General features: G+C 37.3%; 1 protein-coding gene across 7 annotated transcripts in view; it reads right to left on the bottom strand.

Moving 5' to 3' along the window:
- Window positions 1-24659, bottom strand: part of ABHD18 (abhydrolase domain containing 18) — a 51791-nt gene that overhangs the window by 18891 nt on the left and 8241 nt on the right. Inside the window, exons 3-8 of one of the 7 annotated variants that reach the window (XM_053578965.1) lie at window positions 23879-23963; window positions 19652-19752; window positions 8892-8970; window positions 8692-8776; window positions 6612-6639; window positions 1050-1188 (exon numbers count right to left, since the gene is read on the bottom strand). In XM_053578965.1, coding sequence (XP_053434940.1) covers window positions 1050-1188; window positions 6612-6639; window positions 8692-8776; window positions 8892-8970; window positions 19652-19752; window positions 23879-23963 — 517 coding nt within the window. Of the gene's footprint in view, window positions 1-1049; window positions 1194-3153; window positions 5560-6611; window positions 6640-8264; window positions 8777-8891; window positions 8971-19651; window positions 19753-23878; window positions 23964-24659 lie in introns of those variants that run through there. The other 6 variants (XM_053578635.1, XM_053578560.1, XM_053578707.1 and 3 more) reach the window with 6 other exon arrangements.

The following is a 24659-nucleotide window of genomic DNA, read 5'->3' as shown; positions in this document are numbered from 1 at the left end:
AATCCAATGGAGCTTCTCATAGGCAGTAAGCTCTCTAGACCAGAAGGGTAAGCTGTTATGTAGCTAGGTAGGTGAAAGGGAATAAAGGAACACTAGAAGGGACGCAATTACATAGCATAGCTAGAGCCCAATGTAAAAGCAAGCTTTTGGCAGGTTTTGAGCAGGAGAGAGCAGAGATCAAATTTAGAAAGATCACTCTAGTTATGGTATAGAAGAAAAACTAGGAAAAGATTAATGAGAAAAAAGACTAAAGACCCAGAAACCAATTAGGAATCTATTTTAGTGCTACATATACTCTAGAAGGCAGACAAAAGTAAAACAGGTTGGTGGTATTGGGGATAAAGACAGAGATAAATTGTTCTAATTCAGTTATCTCAACCAACTATAAAATTGGGTGTTTATACTTGAAACTTGGGGGTATCCTATCTTTTGCTTTTCTGCCACACACTGGAAGAGGAACTATTGTCTTGGGCCATGTATTAAATATGCAAACACTAACAAAAGCTGACTGGCAAAAGAGAAAAAAAAAATCTGTGTATACTTTTCACAATATCCAATATCACAGATAAGCAAAAACAGTCCTCAAATAATCTGCATGCAGCCCATTTGCCACAGGTTGGACACCCATGCTTGAAAAGTTAAAATTTTATAGTCAACTTCTAATAAAATATTAAATCAAATATGTGAGATATAACTTTGGAGTAGTACAGTCAATGTCTACCTAAATCACACAAAAAACTAACACCATTATTTATAATTGGAATGATAGTTTAGACTCTGTTTCTGATTCCTACTTTTACTAAAACTAAAAATATCCTCCATAATTGACCACCTCTCTACATTGACCATCTCCTTAAGTTGACCTGATTTTCATAGATCAGACATGCACTATAGTAGGCCTAGCTCCTTACGTTGGCTGCCTCTATATGTTGAGCAGTTTTTTATAGTTAGTTAAATGGTCAACTTAAGTGAATTTTTAAAATAACCAGATCCCCTAGATCTTATAAATGCAATCATCATTAAATATAAGTAGAAATGAAAAGGCTTACGTGTCCTCCCATGGATATTCCGGTCATTCCTAGAGGTCCATAACCCTCCCTCTCTAGCCAGTGCAAGAGAGCTGCAGATTCTAAAACAAGAGCTCCTCCCATCACAAAAAGGTCAGACACGTTTTTTAAGCTGGACCTTCTAGCCTCACAAAACAAAACAGAAAATGATTTTATTTTATGTATTGACATTTTAACATATGCATATTTACAACAGGCAGCCAGACTTAACGTTTCTCTTTTAAAGGACCAAACAGTATATAGAATAAACTGAAGAATTACTAGGCTGCTAACATTATTCTTATATATTGATCACCTAAAACATTAAAAAAGAAAGCGTATCTGCTCTATAGCATAATCTTTACTGAAATTATTAGAACAGAATTTAAAGCAGAACTTTTTAAAGAAGCAATGTGAAGAATTTAACCTAATACTAGGTACATGTATTACTGAAATCTTAAATAGGATGCTTATTTTCACATAATACACAGTTTATGAATATAATAAAATATTAGAAAAATCAGTTTGGAGACAGTCTCACTTTATCACCCTCAGTAGAGGCGTCGCAGCTCACAGCAACCTCCATCTCCTGGGCTTAGGTGATTTTCTTGCCTCAGCCTCCTGAGTAGCTAGGACTACAGGCACCCGTCACAATGCCCAGCTATTTTTTTCTGCAGTTTGGCTGGGGCCGGGTTCGAACACGCCACCCTCCGTATACGGGGCCGGTACCCTACCCACTGAGCCACAGGCACCCCACCCGGAAAAAAACAGTTTTTATAAATATAGATTCAACTGGAACTTTCTGTTTTTCGAAACTGATTTTACACAGAACTATATTTCCTTATAAGAATTACTTAAATGCATCTTTTAGATCCTAGGACCATACTCATACAGGTGGCCATAAAATTCATGTGCAATTTAAAATTGCACACTATTTTAAATTACAAACAAACTTTATGGCCACCTTGTATAATGATTAAAACATATTTTATTACTTAAGTGTCCAAATTAGATTCTATTTTTCAAAATTTAACATATATATATTTTAATTTAACTTATATTAAGACACACATAACTGGCCACTGGATAAAAACCTTGTCAAAGTATATAAAAATTCATCTTACCAATGTGCAAAGAACTAGGTGCCATAAGGAATCTATGTGAAAAAACAGAACCCTGGCCCCTAAAGAGCTTTTGCACACTGTCCTACCAAGTCCTCTCAAATCTCTGAAGTCCAGAAGGCAGAGTTTCTCCTTATGGAAACTAGGCTGTCCTTCATCAAAACACACCACAATCATGCTTCATCAGAAAAGAGCCCATTTATCCGTATCTTTGTTTCATATCCTCAAGCCCATTTTCTTTTTCTTTTCTTTTTTTTTTTTTTTTTAGAGACAGAGTCTCACTTTATTGCCCACAGTAGAGTGCCATAGTGTCACACAGCTCACAGCAACCTCCAGCTTTTGGGCTTAGGTGATTCTCTGGCCTCAGCCTCCCAAGTAGCTGGGACTATAGGCGCCTGCCACAATGCTTTGCTATTTTTTTTTTTTTTGGTTGCAGTTTGGCCGGGGCTGGGTTTGAACCCACCACCCTTGGTATATGGGGCCGGCGCCCTACTCACTGAGCCACAGGCGGCACCCCTCAAGCCAATTTTCTATTTATGACTACATAATTCTCCTAACTATTTATTTTAGCTCAATATGGAAGTCTTAAATTTTCAGGTCTACTCAGTTTGGTCTTTGGGATTTTTTTTTTTTAAGTTTTTTTTTGGCTGGGGCTGGGTTTGAACCCACCACCTCTGGCATATGGGGCTAGCGCCCTACTCCTTTGAGCCACAGGTGCCGCCTCTCAGTTTGGTCTTTTACATAGAAGTTACTGATGTGAAGTTCTGGGACAGTGATTATTTATTATGGATACACTCTCAAATTGTTTAACTACTTTTTATAAAATATACTTAAGATGGCTTTTATTTTTATTTTTTTTATTTCTTGAGACAGTCTCAAGCTGTCATGAGTGCTGTGACATCGTAGCTCACAGCAACTTCCAACTCTTGGCCTCAAGAGATCCTCTTGCCTCAATCTTTCTATTTTTGGTAGCGATGGTGTCTTACTTTTGCTCAGGCTGGTCTCGAACTTGTGAGCTCAAGCTATCCACTGGCCTCAGCCTCCGAGAGTGCTAGAATTACAGGTGTGAGCCACCGTGCCCAGCCAAGATGGCTTTTTTTTTTTAAAAAGAAAGTTGTCCATGAAGCCAACATGCCCTTAAGAGAGAAAGAGAAATAGAGAGCAGTAACTTTGTGCTTGACTGACTCGTTTTAGAAACAGGGTCTTGCTCTGTTGCCCAGGGTAGAGTTCAGTAGTGTAATCATAGCTCACTGTAACCTCAAACTCCTGGGCTCCAGTGATCCTCCTCCCTCAGCCTTCCAAGTACCTGGGACTACAAGCATGTACCACCATGACTTTTATAGAGAGGAGGGTTTTGCTATGTTGTCATAGCCAGTTTTGAACTCCTGGGCTCAAGTGATCTTCCTGCCTCAACCTCCCAAAGTGCTAGGATTATAGGCATAACCCCCACCCCCCATATCTACCAAACTTTGTGATTTAAATTGTAAGCAATTTCTTACTTATGATGAATTATTTGAGAAAAATCAAACAGTTGGACCATTATTATATTTCTTGAGTATATAGTATATGATACACATAGGATAGTTTGTCAACATCATAACTGTCACAATTATTATGCATGGAAGAAATTACATAGTATTCCCATTTTATAAGTGATATGACTGATATTTAGAGAGGCCATGGTCAAACAATTAGTAAAGAGCAAGTTACAATTCCAACCTATGTCTGTATGACTCAAGAGTCAGTGTTTCTATTAAACTCAGGCTACCTCTCACTACATCTCAATAAAACTTTTGGTTTTTAACCAGCCTATAGATAGGGTAAAAATGACACCAAGTTCTGAATTTAAGTTTGGATTCCAGAGTGAAAATTCTTGAAATATTTAGCTCAGACTTTTAACTTTTTTTTTTTTTTTTTGCAGTTTTTGGCCAGGGCTGGTTTTGAACCCGCCACCTCCGGCATATGGGGCCTACTCTGTTGAGCCACAGGGGCTGCCCACGGACTTAAACTTTTTTACAAAGTTTCAGAAAGTTCATTATAAACTATCAATTTTCATTCTAAACTATCCTTCATTCTACACAGGTTTAGCTCTACCCCACTCCACTTTTATCTACACTTCTTTCATACTGTGATTGCATAGAACATATGACTTAAAATCTATCCCTTTTATTTATTTATTTGTGAGACAGAGTCTGACTCTGTCACCCTGGGTACAATGCTGTGACATCATAGCTCACAGCAATCTCAAACTCTTGGGTTCAAGCAATCCTTTTGCCCCAGATTTCCAAGTAGCTCAGGGTACTGGCGCCAGCCACAACATCCAGCTAGTCTTTTTTTTTCTATTTTTAGTAGAGATAGTCCAGCTCTTCCTTAGGCTGACCTCAAACTCCTAAGCTCCACCGTCCTCGGCCTCCCAAAGTGCTGGGATTACTGGCTTGAACCACCTTGCCCAGCCATGACTTCCAAATCTACATCTCCAGCACTCTCTAGTTGACTTCTTCCACTTACATGTATAACAGAGATCACAAATTTAATATCTTCAAGTCGAAACTTTTGATTTCTCACTCACAACATCCAATTCATAAAAAAGTCCTACTATTTCACTTCCACCAAAATAAGCCTCTAAACAAATCAGGCCACTCATCTGCTTAAAATTCTCTAGATCAGTGGTTCTCAACCTTCCTAATGCTGCAACCCTTCAATAAAGTTCCTCCTGTTGTGGTAACCCCCAACCATAAAATTATTTTCATACACCTGCATTTGTATGGGGTGTATGTGATGGTTTTAGGCGACCCCTGAGAAAGGGTTGTTCGACCCCCAAAGGGGTCCCGACTCACAGGTTGAGAACCGCTGCTTTAGATATCCCCCTTTGCACTTTCAGTAAAATTCACAGCATGATGCCTCCTAATCTGGCCCTTGTTTACCTCTCTGATCTCATCTTATACTACTCTCTCCTCCTTGTGCTTACATTGGGCTTTTCATTTACTGTTGCTTCCCTGTGGCTGATCTTCCTCTAGGTTTTCATTTGGGTGGCTCTTACCATATCATGTTCTCATGTATAATAATACTGATCTTTTACTGCACTCCCTATAATTCTTTATCCCACTGCTCTACATTATTTCCCTCATGGCACTGATAAATATCTGAAATCATCTTATTGTCATCTATTTCTCATACTAGACTGAGAGGATGTTGTCTTATTATTGCTGTCTTCACAGTGTCTAGGGTCAAATATTTACTGAATGACAAAACCAAACACAGTATGGATTATGGAAATGCAAAATATTGCCTTCAAAGTTCATCATTTTGAAAGACTATAAAGTAGAAGTTTATCTTCAGCCAGCAACAGTGGCTCATTACTGTAATTCCAGCTATTTGTAAGGCTAAGGTGGGGGATCACTCGAGCCCCTTAAGCCCAGGAGTCCTTTTTTTTTTTTTTTTGTTTAGCAGGCCCCAATGGGGTTCGAACCCACCAGCTTTGATGCATGTGGCCAGTGCCCTAACCACTGAGCTACAGGCACCCAGCCAGAGCCCAGGAGTCTTAAAAATAGCCTGGGCAATATAGTAAGATCCTATTGCTAAAAATTTTTTTATTAAATTAGGCAGGCATGGTGGTGATACTTAGGAGGCTAAGGCAGGAGGATTGCTTAAGCCCAAGAGTGCAAGGCTGCAGTGAGCTATGATTGTACCACTGTGCTCCAGCTTGGGTGACAGAGTGAGACCCCATTTCTCTTTTTTTCCTTGTTCTTTTTTTTGTTTTCTTCATCCCCATCAGACCTTAAGAGACATCATCTCTTAAAAAAGAGAAAGTTTACCTTCAGATTTTCTATATTATGTACTATAAGAATAAAAACAGTAGTGTCTAATTACACAAAGTAAATCACTTTAAGAAGAAAAATATTTTATCATTTCTTCAATTAGTTTCACAAATAAAACATATCTTAAGGGCGGCGCCTGTGGTTCAGTGAGTAGGGCACCGGCCCCATATACCGAGGGTGGCAGGTTCAAACCCAGCCCCGGCCAAACTGCAACAAAAAAATAGCCGGGAGTTGTGGTGGGCACCTGTAGTCCCAGCTGCTCGGGAGGCTGAGGCAAGAGAATCGCTTAAGCCCAAGAGCTGGAGGTTGCCGTGAGTCCTGTGACGTCATGGCACTCTACCGAGGGCAGTAAAGTGAGACTCTGTCTCTACAAAAAACAAACAAACAAACAAAAAAAACGTATCTTAAGTCAGTCAGCCTATTAAAATTTCTTATATCTCCTTATCAAAAGTGAAAAAAAATCCTAAAAATTACAGTCAACATTTATACTAGTTTTATAACAGAATTTTCCCCTGATAATCTATGGATATTAAACCTACAAATGGTTAACTGAAGGCTACCAAAAATCTTAACACTTCTGAATATTCCATATGAAGACTGCAAACTTAAAGGTAATATATACTTACATTTGATCCTTAGGTTTCCTGCAGCCATTTAACAATGTGGGTCAAAGAGAAAGTTTTAAAATGATTAAATAATTTTGTTTCAGAACACATTGATCTCAGCAAAATATTTATATTTTAACACAACTTAATACTGAAATAACTACTTTCTAGTTATATCAGGTAGGCAGTTTAGAAGTTCTCAGTTTTTAACTTATTTTATCTTATTTTATTTTGAGAGTCTTACTTTGTCACCCTCAGTAAAGTGCCATGATGTCACAGCTCAAAGCAACCTCAAACTTTTGGGCTCAAGTGATTCTCTCGCCTCAGCCTTCCAAGTAGCTGGGATTATAGGTACCTGCCACAATGACCAGCTATTTTTAGAGATGGGGTCTCGCTCTTGCTCAGGCTGGTCTCGAATGTGAGCTCAGGCAATCCACCCACCTTTGCCTCCCAGAGTGCTGGGATTATAGGCATGAGCCACTGTGCCCAGCCCTAATTTTTTTTTTTTTTTGAGACAGAGTTCCATTATGTTGCCTTTGGTAGAGTGCGGTGGCTTCACAGCTCATAGCAATCTCCACTCTTGGGCTTAAGCGAAACTCTTGCCTCAGCCTCCCAAGTAGCGGGGACTATAGGCACCCGCCACAACACCTGGCTATTTTTTGTTGCAGTTGTCATTGTTGTTTAGCTGGTCGGGCTGGGTTCGAACCCGACAGCCTCAGTGTATGTGGCTGGCACTGTAAACACTGTGCTATGGGTGCCAAACCCTAATTTTTGTTTTATAAAAAACAGCTTACATAGCATATAATTCACCCAGTAAAATGTACAAATTAATGTTTTCAGTGTAGTCATAGGGTAATGCAATCTTCAACTTAAATTTAAAATGAATGAAACTTATTGATTTGTTTTTGCCATTTATATAATTATGTTTATTAAAGAAAACACAAAAAAATTGAAAAAAACTACTTTATCTACAGACAACCATATTAACGTTTTGGTATATTTCTTTCTAGTATTTTTCCTTATGTACAATTTGTTATTGGGATTTTCTGTTTTTAGGTTTTTTGCATATTTATGACATACCATAGAGTTTTATATTCTTTTAGTACTTTTCACGCGTCACCTTGTTAATAACAACTAACAGTTAAAACTTTTTGAGTGCTTATTATTTCCTAGTATTGTTCTGAATGGCATCAAGTATTTAATACTGTTAGCAACTTTAAGAGATTATTCCTATTTACCAGTGAAAACATTGAGGTACTAGAAGGGTAAGTAATAGGTCCAAGATCACAGACGTAGAAAGGAGTAGAGAAATGAACACAACACAACCAAATGCATACAATTCCAATGTTATAAACCATATATACTCTTATATTTAGCTATGTATAATGCTTTACTATTATAAATAAAGCTGTTATCTTTTTTCTATAATTTTCTTTTTTTCTTAGTATTTTATCATTAGTATAAATTTTCCAGAATCAATATTATTCTTTCAAGGAATGTGAGATGTTTTAAGGCTCTTGATGCATATGGTAAAAGTGTTTTCCCAAAGGGTTGAACTAATTTTTGCAGTTATCAGTGATGATAGTGGCCATTTCATAATAACTTCACGTACTGTGGTTTACTTTTTTTCAATATTTGGGAATGGCTGCTTTAACTTTATATTTCTTTTATTACCAGCAATGTTGAACATTTCTTTATATCTGTGCATCAGTTTCATTTCTTCTTCTGTGAACAGTCTGATGTCATCTTGAACATTAAGTTAAGAACTGTTCTAAACCTCAGCTGATACTGTAAATGCATTTAAAACATGAGGGTTTCCTTAACAGCAAACATCTGACTTATTGATATTAAAATCTACCATTAAGTCTCACAAGAAATAGAAATCTAACTTATCTTTATTGTACAATAGAAGGATAATTCTTATGTTAGTTTTCAAAAGGTGTGAAATAATCTTTCATTCTTTTTCATTCTTAAGTACTTTCTTAACTGATAACTAAATTTAATTAGTTTAGGTAAGTTGGTTGTTATCTATCGTTCCTGTTGATGATTACATAAATACACAAATAAGAGAAAATATTTCTTAGGTATCACAAAAGGATATAATAAGGGTTTTCTAACAATAAAGAAGCCATTTGGGCTTCTTTAATCATAGGACGGGCCATTAGTGTTCGTCGCCTCCAGTAATACTAAGGAAAGAAAAGATGACATACTTAAAAAATATAAAGAATATATAATCACATCTGTTACGGAGAATATGTTAACAAATTATATAGAGATTAAGGCATTATGATAAAGTCTTACGTGATCTCCCGTTCCAGCAAGATGAATACAGACAGGTCTGTATCTGCCACTCCATTCTTTAGGTACAATAAATTGGAACCTATTTTTAAAAAACACGCATCATTGAAATTCTCTTTAAAAGGCTTTCAATTCTTAAAAATTTTGTAATTAAAATATTTGGGAAAAATATAATTCAGAATTTTGACATTCAAATTTTATGTAATTAAAACTTACATTTGTCCAAAAATTACCAACATCTTCTAAATTTTTTTTGTCTTTTTTTTGATTAACAGACCTGGGCCAGGTTTGAACCCACCAGCCCTGGTACATGTGGCTGGTGCCCTAACCACTGAGCTACGGGTGCCCACCCCTAAATTTGTTTTCTACTAGGATATTAAAATATTAAATATAATATAAACACAAATTTATTGTGATTATTCTTTTGGGTTTTGTTTGTTTGTTGGAGACAGAATCTCACTCTGTTGCCCCAGGCTAAAGTGCCCTGGCTTCAGCCTAGCTCACAACTACCTCAAACTCCTGGGTTCAAGTGATCCTCCTACCTCAATCTCTCTTGTAGCTGTGACTACAGATTAAATTAAATTATTCATATTTAATTTATTTTAAATACTAATTTTACATTTAATTTTTAACTTCAATGTATATATGTTTAAAATTACATTAAAATTTTAATGTAATTAAAATTACATTAATTACATTAAAATTAATTTAGGAATCTAAATTAATCTTTCTACATCTTCTTTTTTTTTTTTTTTTTGCAGTTTTTGACTGGGGCTGGGTTTGAACCCACCACCTCCAGCATATGGGGCCAGCGCCCTACTCCTTTGAGCCACAGGTGCCGCCCAGGAATACTAATCTTTCCTACTCTGAAATAAACCACTATTTTTAAAAAATAAGAGAAAGCTCAATAGTAAGCATGAAATCAGAACATACAAATTATTTACAATTGTTACTTTACAGAGTATCTGCTTTCTTTGTATAATTTTGAATGTAGAATAAAAGTAACACTCTTGAGAAGAACTTAATGCTGAATACAAGGATAACTAATTTTGTTATAAATGTACACATACACATATGTGCACATTATCATACACTCATATTTCTATAAATAGAGTACAATTTTATGAAAACCATGAGCATTTTATTAGCAAGTATGCATAATATAAAATGAGTACCAACATTTCTGAGAAATGTAAAGTCAATTATGTAAAAAATATTTTGACCTGGGCGGTGCCTGTGGCTCAGTGGGTAGGGCGCCAGCCCCATATACCGAGGGTGGTGGGTTCAAACCCAGCCCCGGCCAAATTGCAACAACAAAAAAAAATAGCTGGGTGTCATGGCGGGTGCCTGTAATCCCAGCTACTCGGGAGGCTGAGGCAAGAGAATCTCCTAAGCCCAAGGATTTGGAGGTTTCTGTGAGCTGTGACAGACACCACGGCTCTCTACTGAGGGTTAATAAGTGAAACTCTGTCTCAAAAAAAAAAAAATACATATTTTGACCTAACACTGAAAAAAATTAAATCATTACAAACTTATATTCTATCACTGTAACAATATCAATATTTAACCAGAAGATAAATATTTTTAAATATTCCTTAACTTTTATTAGAAAGAATTCAATCTTTGGTAAATTTTAATACTAAATTATGCCAAATTAGCATAAAATTATTAAGAGTTCCTCAAATTAATGTTACCACTTAAAATATTATAGTTCAATTATGTTAAGTGAAATAAGCCAAGCACAAAAACACCAAATCTCACATGTTCTGACTTATAATTGGAAGCTAGATATTAAAAATAATTGATCTCATATAGACAGAGTAGAATGATAATTACTAAAGGCTGAGAAGGGTAGAGTGGAGGGATGTAGTGGGGATGGTTAATGGATGCAAAAATAGTTAGATACAATGAACAATACTTGATAGCATAACAAAGTGACGATAATCAACAATGAGTGAGGGTATACTTTAAAATAACCAAGAGAGTACAATTGAACTCGCAAAGAAAGGATAAATACCTAAGGTGACAGATACCCCCAATTACTAATTTACATTGATTTGACTAATTTACATTGTATGCCTGTATCAAAACATCACATGTACCCTATAAAGACATACAAGTATTATGTACCCTAATTAAAAATTTTTTATTTTATATGTATTTATTTTTGAGACAGTCTCACTCTGTTGCCCCAGGCTAGAGTGCCCTGGCCTCAGCCTAGTTGATAGCAACCTCAAATTCCTGGGTTCAAGTGAGTAACTGGGACTATAGGAGCCCACCACTTCACCTGGCTAATTTTTCTTTTTATTTATTTATTTTGAGAAAGAGTCTTACTTTGTCACCCTCGGTAGAGTGCTACAGCCTCATAGCTCACAGCAACCTCAAACTCTTGAGCTTAAGCGATTTTTTCAGACTCCCTAGTCCCTGGGACTACAGGCACCTGCCACAACACCCAGCTGTTTTTAAAGGTGGGGTCTTGGTCTGGCTCAGGCTGGTCTCAAACCTGTAATCTCAGGGCCATCCACCAGCCTCAGCCTCCCAGAATGCTAAGATTACTGCGTGAACCATCATGTCTGCCCTCATTTTTGTAAATTTACTAGAGATGGGGTCTCGCTCTTGTTCAGGCTAGTCTTGAGCTCACGGAATCCTCCTACTCCAGCCTCCCAAAGGGGTAGGTAGGATTATAAGCATAAGCCACTGCCCCTGGCCTTAAAATATTTTAAATAAATAAAAAATAAATTAAAAAAATTAAAGTTTATATGGAATTTTGACACAAGAACACTTGCAATATGGATGTCTACCAGGTATATGACAATTTATGACTTCACGTTACATAGGAAAATTCATACTCTGTGATCTATATACTCTATCACTACAAACAGATGTTAAATGGTATTGAAACATTAGGGAAGAGGGGGAACTGGTGTGCTCCCAATTAATGGGCACAATGTAGGAGTGTATGGCACAGGTTTTGAGGGCAGGACACAACTACAAGATGGACTATACCTGACAAATTCTAATACTGTGACCTGCTTGTTTGTACCCTCACATTAACCTGAAATAAAATAGAATAAAATAAAAAACATTAAGGAAACTGGCGGGAGGAGGGGAGGGCATTTGGCAGGATCTCATCTAATGTGCACAATGTGAGGGTGTTCAGCATGTCCTCTGGGTGAAGGGCTCAACTACAATTTGAATCTTACCTTATAATTGAAAACAATGTAACCTAAAAATTTGTACCCTTGTATTATTTGAAATTAAAATTAAAAAAATAAAAAAATTTAAGAAAAAAGAACATTTGAGTTCCCGTATATCATTTATTTAGTATATTTTTCTCTACCTCAATAAAAAAAGAAACTGGAAAAGAGAACCATGAGCAATGAACCAAATGACAATAGAACAATTAGGTTTCTTCTTGTGAATTAACCTAAACTTAGAATAGCACTCTTAACACTTTTCCTGCTTATGTGACAATATGATCAAAAGTTTGAAATCTGTACGAATCTTTTTTTCTCTGTTTTTCTTTTGTTATTTTCCCTTGTCTCCTATGGTCTCATCTGATGTGCAAATCTTATAAACCCAGAAATTCTACATTTAGCAACTTATGATGAGACAATAAGCAGAGAAGTAGACAAAGAGAAGTATACAAGGATGTTAACTGTGATGTTGTTTATAATAGTGGAAAACAACGTACTTTAAATGTCCACTATAACTAAGTGTAGAATATAATTTTTTTTTTTTTTGTAGAGACAGAGTCTCACTTTACCGCCCTTGGTAGAGTGCCATGATGTCACAGGACTCACAGCAACCTCTAGCTCTTGGGCTTCCACAATTCTCCTGCGTCAGCCTCCCAAGCAGCTGGGACCACAGGTGCCCACCACAACGCCTGGCTATTTTTTGGTTGCAGTTCAGCCGGGGCTGGGTTTGAACCCGCCACCCTTGGTATATGGGGCTGGTGCCCTACTCACTGAGCCACAGGGCCCAACCTAGAATATAAATCTTAACACAATAACTAAGAAAATGAGGTGAAGGCTATGTTAACTAGTTTGATGAAAATATTTCAAATTGTATATAAAACCAGCATATTGTACCCCATAATTGCATTAATGTACACAACTATGATTGAATAAAAAAAAAAAGAAGAAAAAAAATGTCCACTATAAGAAATTAGTAAATCATGGTAGAGCCATGCTTTGCAATAAAAGCAACCTATTAACATGATAATAAACTGCATATTCACTGATTATATAGGTCAAAAAGAGAGAATAAGCACAATTTTGGAACAAGACTAAAAGAATATATAGAAAACAGCAATTATCCCTCCTTCCAGTAACTTTTTTTTTTTTTTTTTTTTTGAGAGTCTTACTCTGTTGCCAAGCAACCTCAAACTCTTGGGATCGAGTGATCCTCCTGCCTCAGGCTCCCAAGTAGTTGAATCTATAGTAGCCTGCCACAATAATGGGCTGATACCCTCTCGACCTCCTAGTGTTAGGATTACAAGTATGAGCCACCTGTATGTTATAATATTTTAATGTAACGAGATAAACTGCTGCCCAAAAATTATAGGAAAAAGAAAGAAAAAAATGGACATCAAGGTATATCACTTGGGAGTTTACAGTATTAAATATTTTTTTGAAATAATTTATGTAGGAAAAATATCTGCAGAGATAAGAAGTCATTTGTTTCCGCTTGCTGTCACCAACTAAAAAGAATCCTTCCTCAATTGCCAGTAGAAATTACACTTGATCTTAGCCAAAAGGCCGAGAAGTGATAATTGCCAGAAGAAATTAAGGATTATTTCTTACTCTGAATCAAAGCCACACAATTTTCCTCTTTTGTTTATGCTTATAAGCCTTTACAACTTTCCAGCTCAGGTAGAGAATCTACAAGAAGGGAACACAGTTCCAAAAACTGAACTGATGATATTCAGAAACCTAAAATTTATTTTTCTTCTATGTCCTTGAGCCTGCAGGCTAAAGAGCTTTTAATGCTTTTATAAAGCATTAATAAGACAAAGACCTTCTAAAAGAGCTACACATTTATTTAAAGGCTTTTGTATTCCCTGCAAAAGAATAATTTTCATTCTTTATTTCATTTATTCCTTTTAACAACTTATAATTATTATTAGTTCTACTTTATAAAGTCTGTTAGAGAGATTACATAAGTCATTGACCAGAGCTCATTAAATCAATAAGTGGCGGAGCCAGAGTTCAATCCCAGAACCATTTAATTTCAAAGCTGTAGTTCCTTCTGCTACATGATACTGTTTGCCTTTCATTTTGAAGTTATCAGTGGACATAAATGGTTAAAAATCAGGTCTATCAAATTGCTTTTCTGCTAGTTCACACTTTATAGGTTCATCTGTAGTCTCTAAAAGTAGTGGAATTCAATATTCCAATGTACTCACTTAAAAGTTTTGTACTATTGCTATTCCAAATGAAAGTCTTAAAAAGAGAAACCCTGACCACGCACAGTGGCTCATGGCTATTATCCCAGCACTCTGGGAGTCCGAGGCAGGTGGATTGCCTAAACTCATAGGTTCAAGACCAGCCTGAGCCAGAGCAAGACCTCCTCTCTAAAAACAGCTGGGCATTGTGACAGGTGCCTGTGGTCCCAACTACTTGGGAGGCGGAGGCAAGAGAGTCGCTTAACCCCAGGAGTTTGAGGTTGCTATGAGCTATGATGTCACTGCATTCTAACAAGGGTGACAAGTCAGACTCTGTCTCAAAAAGAAAAAAAAAGAGAAACACTTACCAAAAGCAGCAAATAGTTTATTATCAACAATGAAAAGAAAAAAGTAAAACAACTGTTCTTTTTAAATAAAATTAAGTAAAAAATAAAACAGAAAACCCCATGTTAAAAACTGACTTAGAATTAAAAACAATTTTATGGGTAGGGAAAGAAGGGAACATTTATACACTATTGGTATGGAAAATTCTCAAAGAGCTAAAAGTAGACCTTTCATTTAAACCTGCAATCCCATTTTTAAAAAAAATCGTTTTATCATAAGGACATTTGTACTCTAATGTTTATAGAGTTAAATTCATAATAACAAAGATGGAAACAACCAAGTACCCATCAACCCAGGAATGGATTACTAAACTGTGGTATATATACACCATGGAATACTAACTACTACTCAGCCATAAGAAAAGATGGAGACTTTCCATCTTTTGTATTTACCTGGACGGAGTTGAAGAACATTCTCCTTAGCAAAGTATATCAAGAATGGGGCTGGGCACAGTGGCTCATGCCTACAATCACAGCACTCTGGGGGGCCGAAGAGGGTGGACTGCCTGAGGTCACAGGTTCGAGACCAGCCTGAGCCAGAGCAAGACCCTGTCTGCAAAAATAGCTGGGCACTGTGGCAGGCATCTGTAGTCTCAGCTATTTGGGAGACTGAGATAAGAGAATCACTTGAGCCTAAGAGTTTGAGGTTGCTGTGAGCTATGATGCCATAGCACTCTACTGAAGGTGACCAAGTGAGACTCTGTCTCAAAAAAAAAAAAAAAAAAGAAAAAGAAAAAAAAAATGGAAAAGGAAGCATCCCATGCAATACTTATTTGAAACTAGTAGATGAACTGTTAGGCCTAGTGGGCTTAGGCTAAGGCAGAAAGATGTCAGGTCTAGGCTATAAGGGAAAGATACCAGTTTACTCCTGGTCAAATTTCCAGACTGCAAGCTTTCAGAAAAGTGAAATAAGTCTAGTTCACCCCCGATAAATGAGAAAGTGCTAACTGATTTCTTGCTTCTAGTTATTCCCAGTTTCTTGCTTGGCTAACTCCCTGGGAAACAAACCAGGAGGCACCAATTGTCCCTGGACTGACCTTTAAACAATACCAGGTGGGAAAGTACTGAAGCTAAGATGTATGGAGGGAAAGTACTGAAACTAAGATGTATAGGAAAATATTAAATATTAGTTTTAGTACAGGGAAAAATATTAAAACAAAGATGTATGAAGTATGACTAACTAACTGCAAAATTCTGCTTCTGTACAATACTTGCTACCCTACCTGGATGCACCTGGACAACCTGTGTGCCAACCAGGATGCAAACCAAGTCTTTTTTAAAAACCCAATCCCTAAGCCATGGGGTTGCTCTCAGAAACACCATGTTGGGACACTGAGGCAGTCGCCGGTTGGCTCTTCAATAAAAGGACTCCTCTTTAAATTTAACTTGCTTGGCAGTGTGGTCTTTGTGGAACTCCTAGGCATAACAGAACAACTATAGGCCCACATAAGAGAAAAACACAATTAAATTCAAGAAGGGGGGATGGGAGAGGGAGCTCAGTAAGCTCCTACCTGAAGGGTAAAAACAAAGTAGGGGTATATGGTATACCACCTGGGAGAAGGACTCAACTATAACTAGGGTATTACCTAACAAATGCAAACAATGTAACCTAATCATATGTACCCATATACATATTAATCCAAAATTTTAAAAAGTGTCCACCCCCCCCCCAAAACAAACAAAACCCAATTTTTAAAACCCATTAACAAGATTGGGCTAAAATTAACCTCTGTACTATCTGTGATGAGTGGGTCAACAAAGCAAATTAACGATATAAGAAAAGCCAAATCTCAACTATTATATAATTATTTACCTAAGAAACACAGGTATACAGGTATTTTATTTTATTTTATTTTTTTGAGACAGTCTCACTTTGTCCCCTTTGGTAGAGTGCCATAGCATCATAGCTCACAGCAACCTCAAACTCTTGAGCTCAAACGATCCTCTTGCCTCAGCCTCCCAAGTAGCTGGGACTACAGGTGCCCAACACAACCCACTCGGCCTCCCAAGTCCTAGGATTATAGGCATGAGCCACCATGCCCAGCCCAAACTCAGGTATTTTAGAATATACATCTGCATTCACAAACTGATATTTCAATTACAAATCATCCTGAGGAGTTTACTTAGCAAATCTATGTAGTCCATCTTACCTGAGTTACTACATGTTCTTTAGTTTCTTCAATTAAAAATATCTTTCTTGGTGATGCCTGTGGCTCAAAGGAATAGGGTGCCAGCTCTATATGCCAGAGGTGGTGGCAAAAAAAACAAAGCCAAAAAAAAAAAACAAAAACTGCAAAAAAATAAAAATAAAAAATCTTTCTTTTGGCTCGACAGCTGTAGCTCAGTGGTTAGGGTGCCGGCTGCATACCCTGGGCTGGCAGGTTCGAACCTGGCCCAGACCTGCCAAACAACAATGACAACTACACAACAATAACAAAAAAATAGCTGGGTCTTTTGGTGGGCGCCTGTAGTCCCAGCTACTAGGGAAGCTCAGGCAAGAGAATCACTTAAGTCCAAGAGTTTGAGGTTGCTGTTAGCTGGGATGCCACAACACTCTACCAAGGGTGATATAGTGAGACTATCTCAAAAAAAAAAAAAAAATTACTATAGGAAACACTCTAGTCCATCAATTTTTTTTTTTTGAGACAGAGTGACACCATGGCACTCTACCTAGGGTGACACAGTGAGACTATCTAAAAAAATTTTTTTTACTATAAGAAACACTCTAGTCCATCAATTTTTTCTTTTTGAGACAGTCTTACTATGTCACCCTTGATAGAGTACCATGGTGTCACAGCTCATAGCAACCTCAAACTCTTGGGCTTAAGTGATTCTCTTGTCTCAGCCTCCCAAGTAGCTGGGATTACAGGCACCGGCCACGACCCCTGGCAATTTTTTTTGTTGCAGTTGTCGTTGTTTAGCTGGCCTGGGCCGGGTTCCAACCCACCATGCTTGGTGCATGTGGCTGGTGCCATAACCACTGTGCTACTGGTACTGAGCTGTCCATCAATTTTTTTTTTTTTTGGTTTTTTAATTTTATTTCGTTGCTTATTTTTTATTTCTTTACTTTTCTTTTATTGTTGTTGTTGAGACAGGGTCCCACCCTATGCCCCTGAGCAGAGTGCAGTGGGCGTGGTAGCTCACCACAACCTCAGACTCGGGCTGCGGGCACCCCGCTGCCTCAGCCTCTGGAAGCCGCTGGGATTACAAGCGCACGCCGCGGCGCCCGGCTGGGTTTTTCCATTTTTTTCATGAGTCAGGGTCTCACTGTCGCTCAGGCGAGTCTCTAACTCCTGAGCTCAAGCGATTCTCTCTCCTCAGCCTCCCACAGTGCTGGGATTACAGGCGTGAGCCACCGCGCCTGGCTGTCCATCAATTTTTTTTAAAACCTGATTATGTAGCCAGGCGTTGTGGTGGGTGCCCATAGTCCCAGCTACTTGGGAGGCTGAGGCAAGAGAATCCCTTAAGCCCAAGAGTTTGAGGTTGCTGTGAGCTGTGATGCCACAGCTCTCTACTGAGGGCGACATAGTGAGACTCTGACTCAAAATAAATAAGTATATTTTTTTCTTCCTATTACAAATGCAACACACACATATTTTAGAAATTTAAAACCAAGGTTTTAGAAGCCAAAATTTTTCTACTCAAAGATAAACATGACTTGCAAATTCATAAACATCCTTTGGGAACTTTTCTGTGTGACTGTGTGTACAAGATTATGTGTGAACAAAAATGGGATTAAACAATTATTTGTATTAATTTCTTTCTTTTTTTTTTTGAGACAGAGCCTCAAGCAGTTGCCCTGGGTAGAGTGCCATGGCATCACAGCTCACAGCAAACTCCAATTCCTGGGCTCAAGCGATTCTCCTGCCTCCACTTCCCAAGTAGCTGGGATTACAGGAGCCTGCTACAACGTCCGGCTATTTTTTGTTCGCTGCTGTCATTGTTGTTTGGCGGCCCAGGCTAGATTTGAACACTCCAGGCCAGGTGTATGTGGCTGGGGCCTTAGCCGCTTGAGCCACAGGCGCCGAGCCTGTATTAATTTCTTAAACTTTCACATACTGTGACCATATTTCCATATCTACAATAGTATCTGCAGTATAAATAATGAACAAATCCTCTACAGTTGAACATGTAGGCATTACCCAATTTTTGCAACTACATAGAGCTTTAATGAACATCCTTGTACATATACTACTTGTGTCCTTAGAAGATTAAAATACCTTCTGATTCTGCACACCGCATAAGTTTCATCTGTAGTTATAGCTGCTCCTTACCGCTGACATCACTGCCTAAGCTCCACCTTCTGTCTAATGAGCACTGCAAGAGATCTAGGTTATGTACTCCTTACAAGAATCTAATGCCTAACGATCTAAAGTGGGTCTAAGGCAGTGATGCTAGTGCTAGGGAGTGGCTGCGAATAACAGTTATCTTTAGCAGAGATGTCTGCACACAGACCACAACAAATCATTGCTTGCAGACTCATATCAAAACCACTCCCAGGGGTGAGGGTGGGGGATGTCTTCTATGAAACTGAGCCCTGGTACCAAAAAGTTTGTGGACTACTAGTCCAATTCATCCTTCTCAATAATTTAGACCTGTCTTGTTTCTCCCAAGTAATCTGAAATAACACGGTGTTGATATTATAATTTCTTTCTTTTTTTTTTTTGTAGAGACAGAGTCTCACTGTACCGCCCTCAGTAGAGTGCCGTGGCGTCACACGGCTCACAGCAACCTCTAACTCTTGGGCTTACGCGATTCTCTTGCCTCAGCCTCCGGAGCAGCTGGGACTACAGGCGCCCACCACAACGCCCGGCCATTTTTTTGTTGCAGTTTGGCCGGGGCTGGGCTTGAACCCGCCACCCTCGGCATATGGGGCCGGCACCCTACTCACTGAGCCACAGGCGCCGCCTATATTATAATTTCAATGAACATAAAACACTTACTAGTCCAACTTTCTAAACAAAAATTCTTACCTTGCAACAACAGATTCAATTGGCATGATATCGGGCACATAATGGGCCATGGGGGAAACAAAGTGTCCATCTAGAATCTTACAGTCTGACTGCTCTTCAATCTAAAAGAAAATCAAAACTAAAATGTATACAAGTAGACTAAGATATCTTGGTCTATTATGAATATTTTCCTAATAAAAAGTTCTATTCAATTAAATTTTTTTTCAATGCCTACTATTATATCCTTTTTGCTCCCTCTCTGCACCGTGTTTTTGAAAAACACGATTCCTACCCACACACATTTTGTTCTTTTCTATACCCTTTGTCATAATTTAGTTGGGAAAATAAACTACAAATAAATCTCACTCATACATTGACATGCAATAACTTAAAATACTAGTTAAGAGAATTCAGCAACATTCAATGATATAAAAATAATCATAAGAACAATTTACAAATTGCAAGAATAATTTACCATGATCAAATAAGAGTTGACATCAAATATGTTGATTTTCAAATCATTTGACGTCAAATGGTTCAATATAAAATAAACTACTGATATAATGAGTCACATCAACATAGTAAATAAGAAAAAAAGTGATTTCTGCATAAATAAAAAAGGTATTTGCTAACATTTAACACCTATACTTATTTCCCCTCAAATACACATAATTATTTATTTTAAAAAATCTATTTCAGGGCATTAGTCAAGATTAAAGTAACAGTAAACTACCACGTATTTTCATTAAAATCAGAAACACTGTGGCTGCTAAAATACCTCTAGCTTTTTAAAAAAAAAAACACAAATTTTAGCCAATTGTGCAAATCCCATTTATTAAATAATCCACATTTTTTTGCAACTAAAATAGTACTTTATCATATACCAAATTTCCATAAACTTCTGCAAGTTATTTTCAATCCCTTACTAGGTCTTATTAGCCTATCTTTTATTTCTGTGCCAATATTATGCTGTAGTGATACCTGCAGCTTTATAATATTCATTGATACATGACTGAACTAGTCTTTCCTTAGCACTCTTCATTTTCAGGGTATTCCTCAACTGATTGTCCTCTCATATATCTAACCCAAATAATTTTAGGATGCTTTCATGAATCTAAGTTCTAAATTAAATACTTTAATTGGAATGTTATTACATTTTTAAAAAATGCTTCAGGAGCATTAATAATGCTTCAGATTATTAAATTTTTTTTTTTTTTTTTTGTGGTTTTTGGCCGGGGCTGGGTTTGAACCCACCACCTCCAGCATATGGGACCGGCACCCTACTCCTTGAGCCACAGGCGCCACCCAGATTATTAAATTTTTAATCCAAACACTTTCCTTTTTTTTTGAGACAGAATCTCAAGATGTCCCCCTGGGCTGAGTGCCGTGGCGTCGCAGCTCACAGCAACTTTAAACCCTTGGGCTTAAGCAATTCTCTTGCCTCAGCCTCCCAAGTCACTGGGACTATAGGTGCCCACCACAATGCACAGCTATTTTGTTGTTGTTACAGTTGTCATTGTTGATTTTGGCCGCCCAGGCTGCATTCAACTCTCCAGCATCGGTGTATGTGTCCAGCGCCCTACCCACTTAGCTATAGGCGCTGTCCTCCTTTCTATTTAGTCCTTTTTGTGACTATTAGTATAGGCTTAAAGTTTTCTTATATACAGGGTGGCCATAAAGTTAATCTGCAATTTAAATAGTTAATCTGCACAAACTTTATAGCCACCCTGTATTTTAAAAGAATAAGTTTTTTGATAAAGGAACGGAAGAAATGAATACATTATTATTTAATAAAGGAGGCAGAACAAACTAATGTGGAAGAGAATAATAATTCAGCAAACAGCATTTGGATAGCCGGCAATTTGGTAAGAAAAAGGAATTTTAGACCTACACATCATAATATACGTATTAGAGATTTTAAAATTAAGCAAGCTACAGCTCAACAATAAAAAGATGAATAACTCAATCTAAAAACAAACAAAGGGGCCAGGTGTGGCTCATGCCTATAATCCTAGCACTCTGGGAGGCCAAGGCAGGTGGATTGCCTGAACTCACAGGTTGAAGACCAGCCTGAACCAGAGCAAAACCCTGTCTCTAAAAATAGACAGGTGTGTGGCTGACATCTGTAGTCCCAGCTACTTGGGAAGTTGAGGCAAGAGAATCGCTTGAGCCCAAGAGCTTGAGGTTGCTGTGAACTGTAATGCCGTGGCTTCCTATTGAGGGTGACAAAGTGAGACTCTGTAAAAAGGGCCCATCATCGTGGTGGCTCACGCCTATAATCCCAGCACTCTGGGGAGCTGAGGTGGGTGGTCTCACGGGTTCGAGACCAGCCTAAGCAAGAGCAAGACTGTGTCTCTAAAAACAGCTGGGTGTTGTGGCAGGTGCTTATAGTCCCAGTTACTTGGGAGGCTGAAGCAAGAGAATCACTTGAGCCCAAGAGTTTGAGGTTGCTTTGAGCTATGATGTCATAGCACTCTACGTAGGGCAATAGAGTGAGACTCTGCCTCAAAAAAATAAATAAATAGATAGAAATAAAATAAATAAATAAACAATCAAAGGATATGAAAATACATTTTTCCAAAGAAGATATCCAAATGGCCTATGGCACAAGAAAAGATAATTCAGCTTCATTGTCATTAGTGAAATGCTAGTCAAAACCACAATGAAATATATTTAGACCCACATGGATGGCTTGGACAAGTACAAGTGTTGACAAGAACATGGCAGGCAAAAGTGGAACACTTATATATTGCTAGTAAAAATATAAAAATGGGGCAGTCACTCTGGAAAACTATTTGACAGTTCATCAAAAAGTTGAATAGTTACCAGTGTACATACAAGAGAACTGAAAACATGTTCACACAAAAAGTTGTACATGAATGTTCATAGCAATATTATTTACAATAGCCAAAACATGGAAACATTCCAAATGTCCATCAGCTTATGAACGGCTAAACAAAATATGGGATATTATGACAATGAATACCATAGAAAAGAATGAAGTTTTTATTGAATGATACAACATGAATAAACCTTGAAAACATGCTAAGTAAAAAAGCCAGACATAACCGGTCACATAGTGTATGATTCCATTCATAAGAAATGTCCAGAACAGGCAAATCCATGGAAAGAAAGCAGAATAGTGGTTGCCAGAAGGTGAGGCCAGGGGCAATAGGAAGTGACATTGAATAGGTACAGGGTTTCTTTTTAGGACTATGAAATTTTCTGGAATTAGATAGTGACAAGGGAGATGGTCACACACATTGGTAAGACAATTAAGAAACCAATCAACTGTGTACTTTAAAAGCGTAAGTTATGTGGTATATGAATTGTATCTCAATTTTAAAAAAACTAAGAGTGAGGGGTCTATAAGAATGTACTCTAAAATCTTAACAGTAATTTCCCTTTGGGAAGGAAATAGAATTAGGTGGTAGAAAGTGGCAGAGATTAAAGGAGACTTTTCATTTTTACTTTTTAGCCTGTAATTTTTAATAGAAAAACTAGAGAATATAGAAATATTTAGCAAAATTTGAGAAGATACAAAGGGACAACTACGCTATAAAGGAAAGATTTTCAATTTATAAAATGTTGGCTTTTAACAGTGAAACTCTTTTGAAAAAGGAAATCTAAATATATGTAATACACAAGAAATACAGGTAAAATTACTTTGGTTGAAGGGAAGTGAAGAATATGTGAAGCCCATCCATTTTATTTCCTCTCCAACACTACCTCAAAGTATCCAATTACATAAACCTAGAAATATTATACAGAAAACCAGTTGGCTGCTTAAAAATAAAAATATAAAACATTCTTTTTTTCTCAAATTTTATGGCATTTTCTTTCTACCATTTTTGCAGCAATTAACTATATCTGATAACATTTTCCCTGGTACTATTTAACAATTTTTTGCTAGTAACTCCTTACATGTTGATTCTCCAACTAGATTACTTCCATTTAATGCTTATTATTCTTCTATAATATTGCATTATTTTCTTTAACTGTCCTAAGTGTAAAGATATAAAATCAGACCTGGAAAGGTTCAGCCTAAATACTTTCCTGTACTTGGTTAAGTACTAAATATATGCGCCCATGTGTATAGTTATTAAAAATACCCAGTTAAGGTACAAATAGCATTCTTTAAATGAAAAATCCACACTTCACTCCTGTTTTCATGTTTATTGTTGTTATATTCCAATGTATTTATGTTAAATTAGAATTTCTACAATTGTATTTCTTTTATTTGAATACCTTATCAATATATACTGGATAATCCCTTGAAACCAGATTCTGGCATCTTTCTCGATTTCCAATCACCTTTCTGAATTCAAAGAGTCTATTATGGAAAAGAAGACAAAAAGGAAAAAAATTCAACTTTTATATCACCTGTTTTACCCATTATAATTGAGATTGATGAATAGTAGTTAAAATTAGCAAATCCAGTTCATAAGCCATTGTTAATATTTAATTTTGATGATTAAAATAAGATTAGACTATTGCTTTTTGTCAAACTGGACACTTCTCTCAGAAAAATGTGAGGAACAACAGTGTTCAGAAAGTAATTAACACATATAAGACTCAAAATTAAAGGTATCAATCCTAAAAATTCATTTTCTTCAGGCCATATTTTCATATGAGCTAAGTGTAGTCCAGTTTTATAGCCATTACAAATTTAGCTCACCCAAAAAAACTTAGTTCTTGGTAACCACATATAACTTTAATCAGCTTAATAATTATTGAAGTTAAAAATCTGGTTTATGGGCCATTCCTCACATCTGTAATCCTAGCACTCTGGGAGGCCGAGGTCGTTGGATCACTTGAGCTCAGGAGCTCTAGACCAGGCTCAGCAAGAATGAGACCTTGTTGCTACTGAAAATAGAAAAACTGAGGCAAGAGGATCTCTTGACAAGCCCAAGAACTTGAGGTTGCTGTGAACTATAATGCCACAGCATTCTACCCAGGGAGCCAGAGTGAGACTCTGTCTCAAAACAAACAAACAAATCCAAAACTCTATTTTATGTTTCTTTTTTTT

The sequence above is a fragment of the Nycticebus coucang genome, chromosome 1, assembly GCF_027406575.1.
Source record: "Nycticebus coucang isolate mNycCou1 chromosome 1, mNycCou1.pri, whole genome shotgun sequence".
NCBI classification, from domain to species: domain Eukaryota; kingdom Metazoa; phylum Chordata; class Mammalia; order Primates; family Lorisidae; genus Nycticebus; species Nycticebus coucang.
Note: the sequence above shows the minus strand (reverse complement) of the source record. Positions and strands in the feature narration are given on the sequence as shown.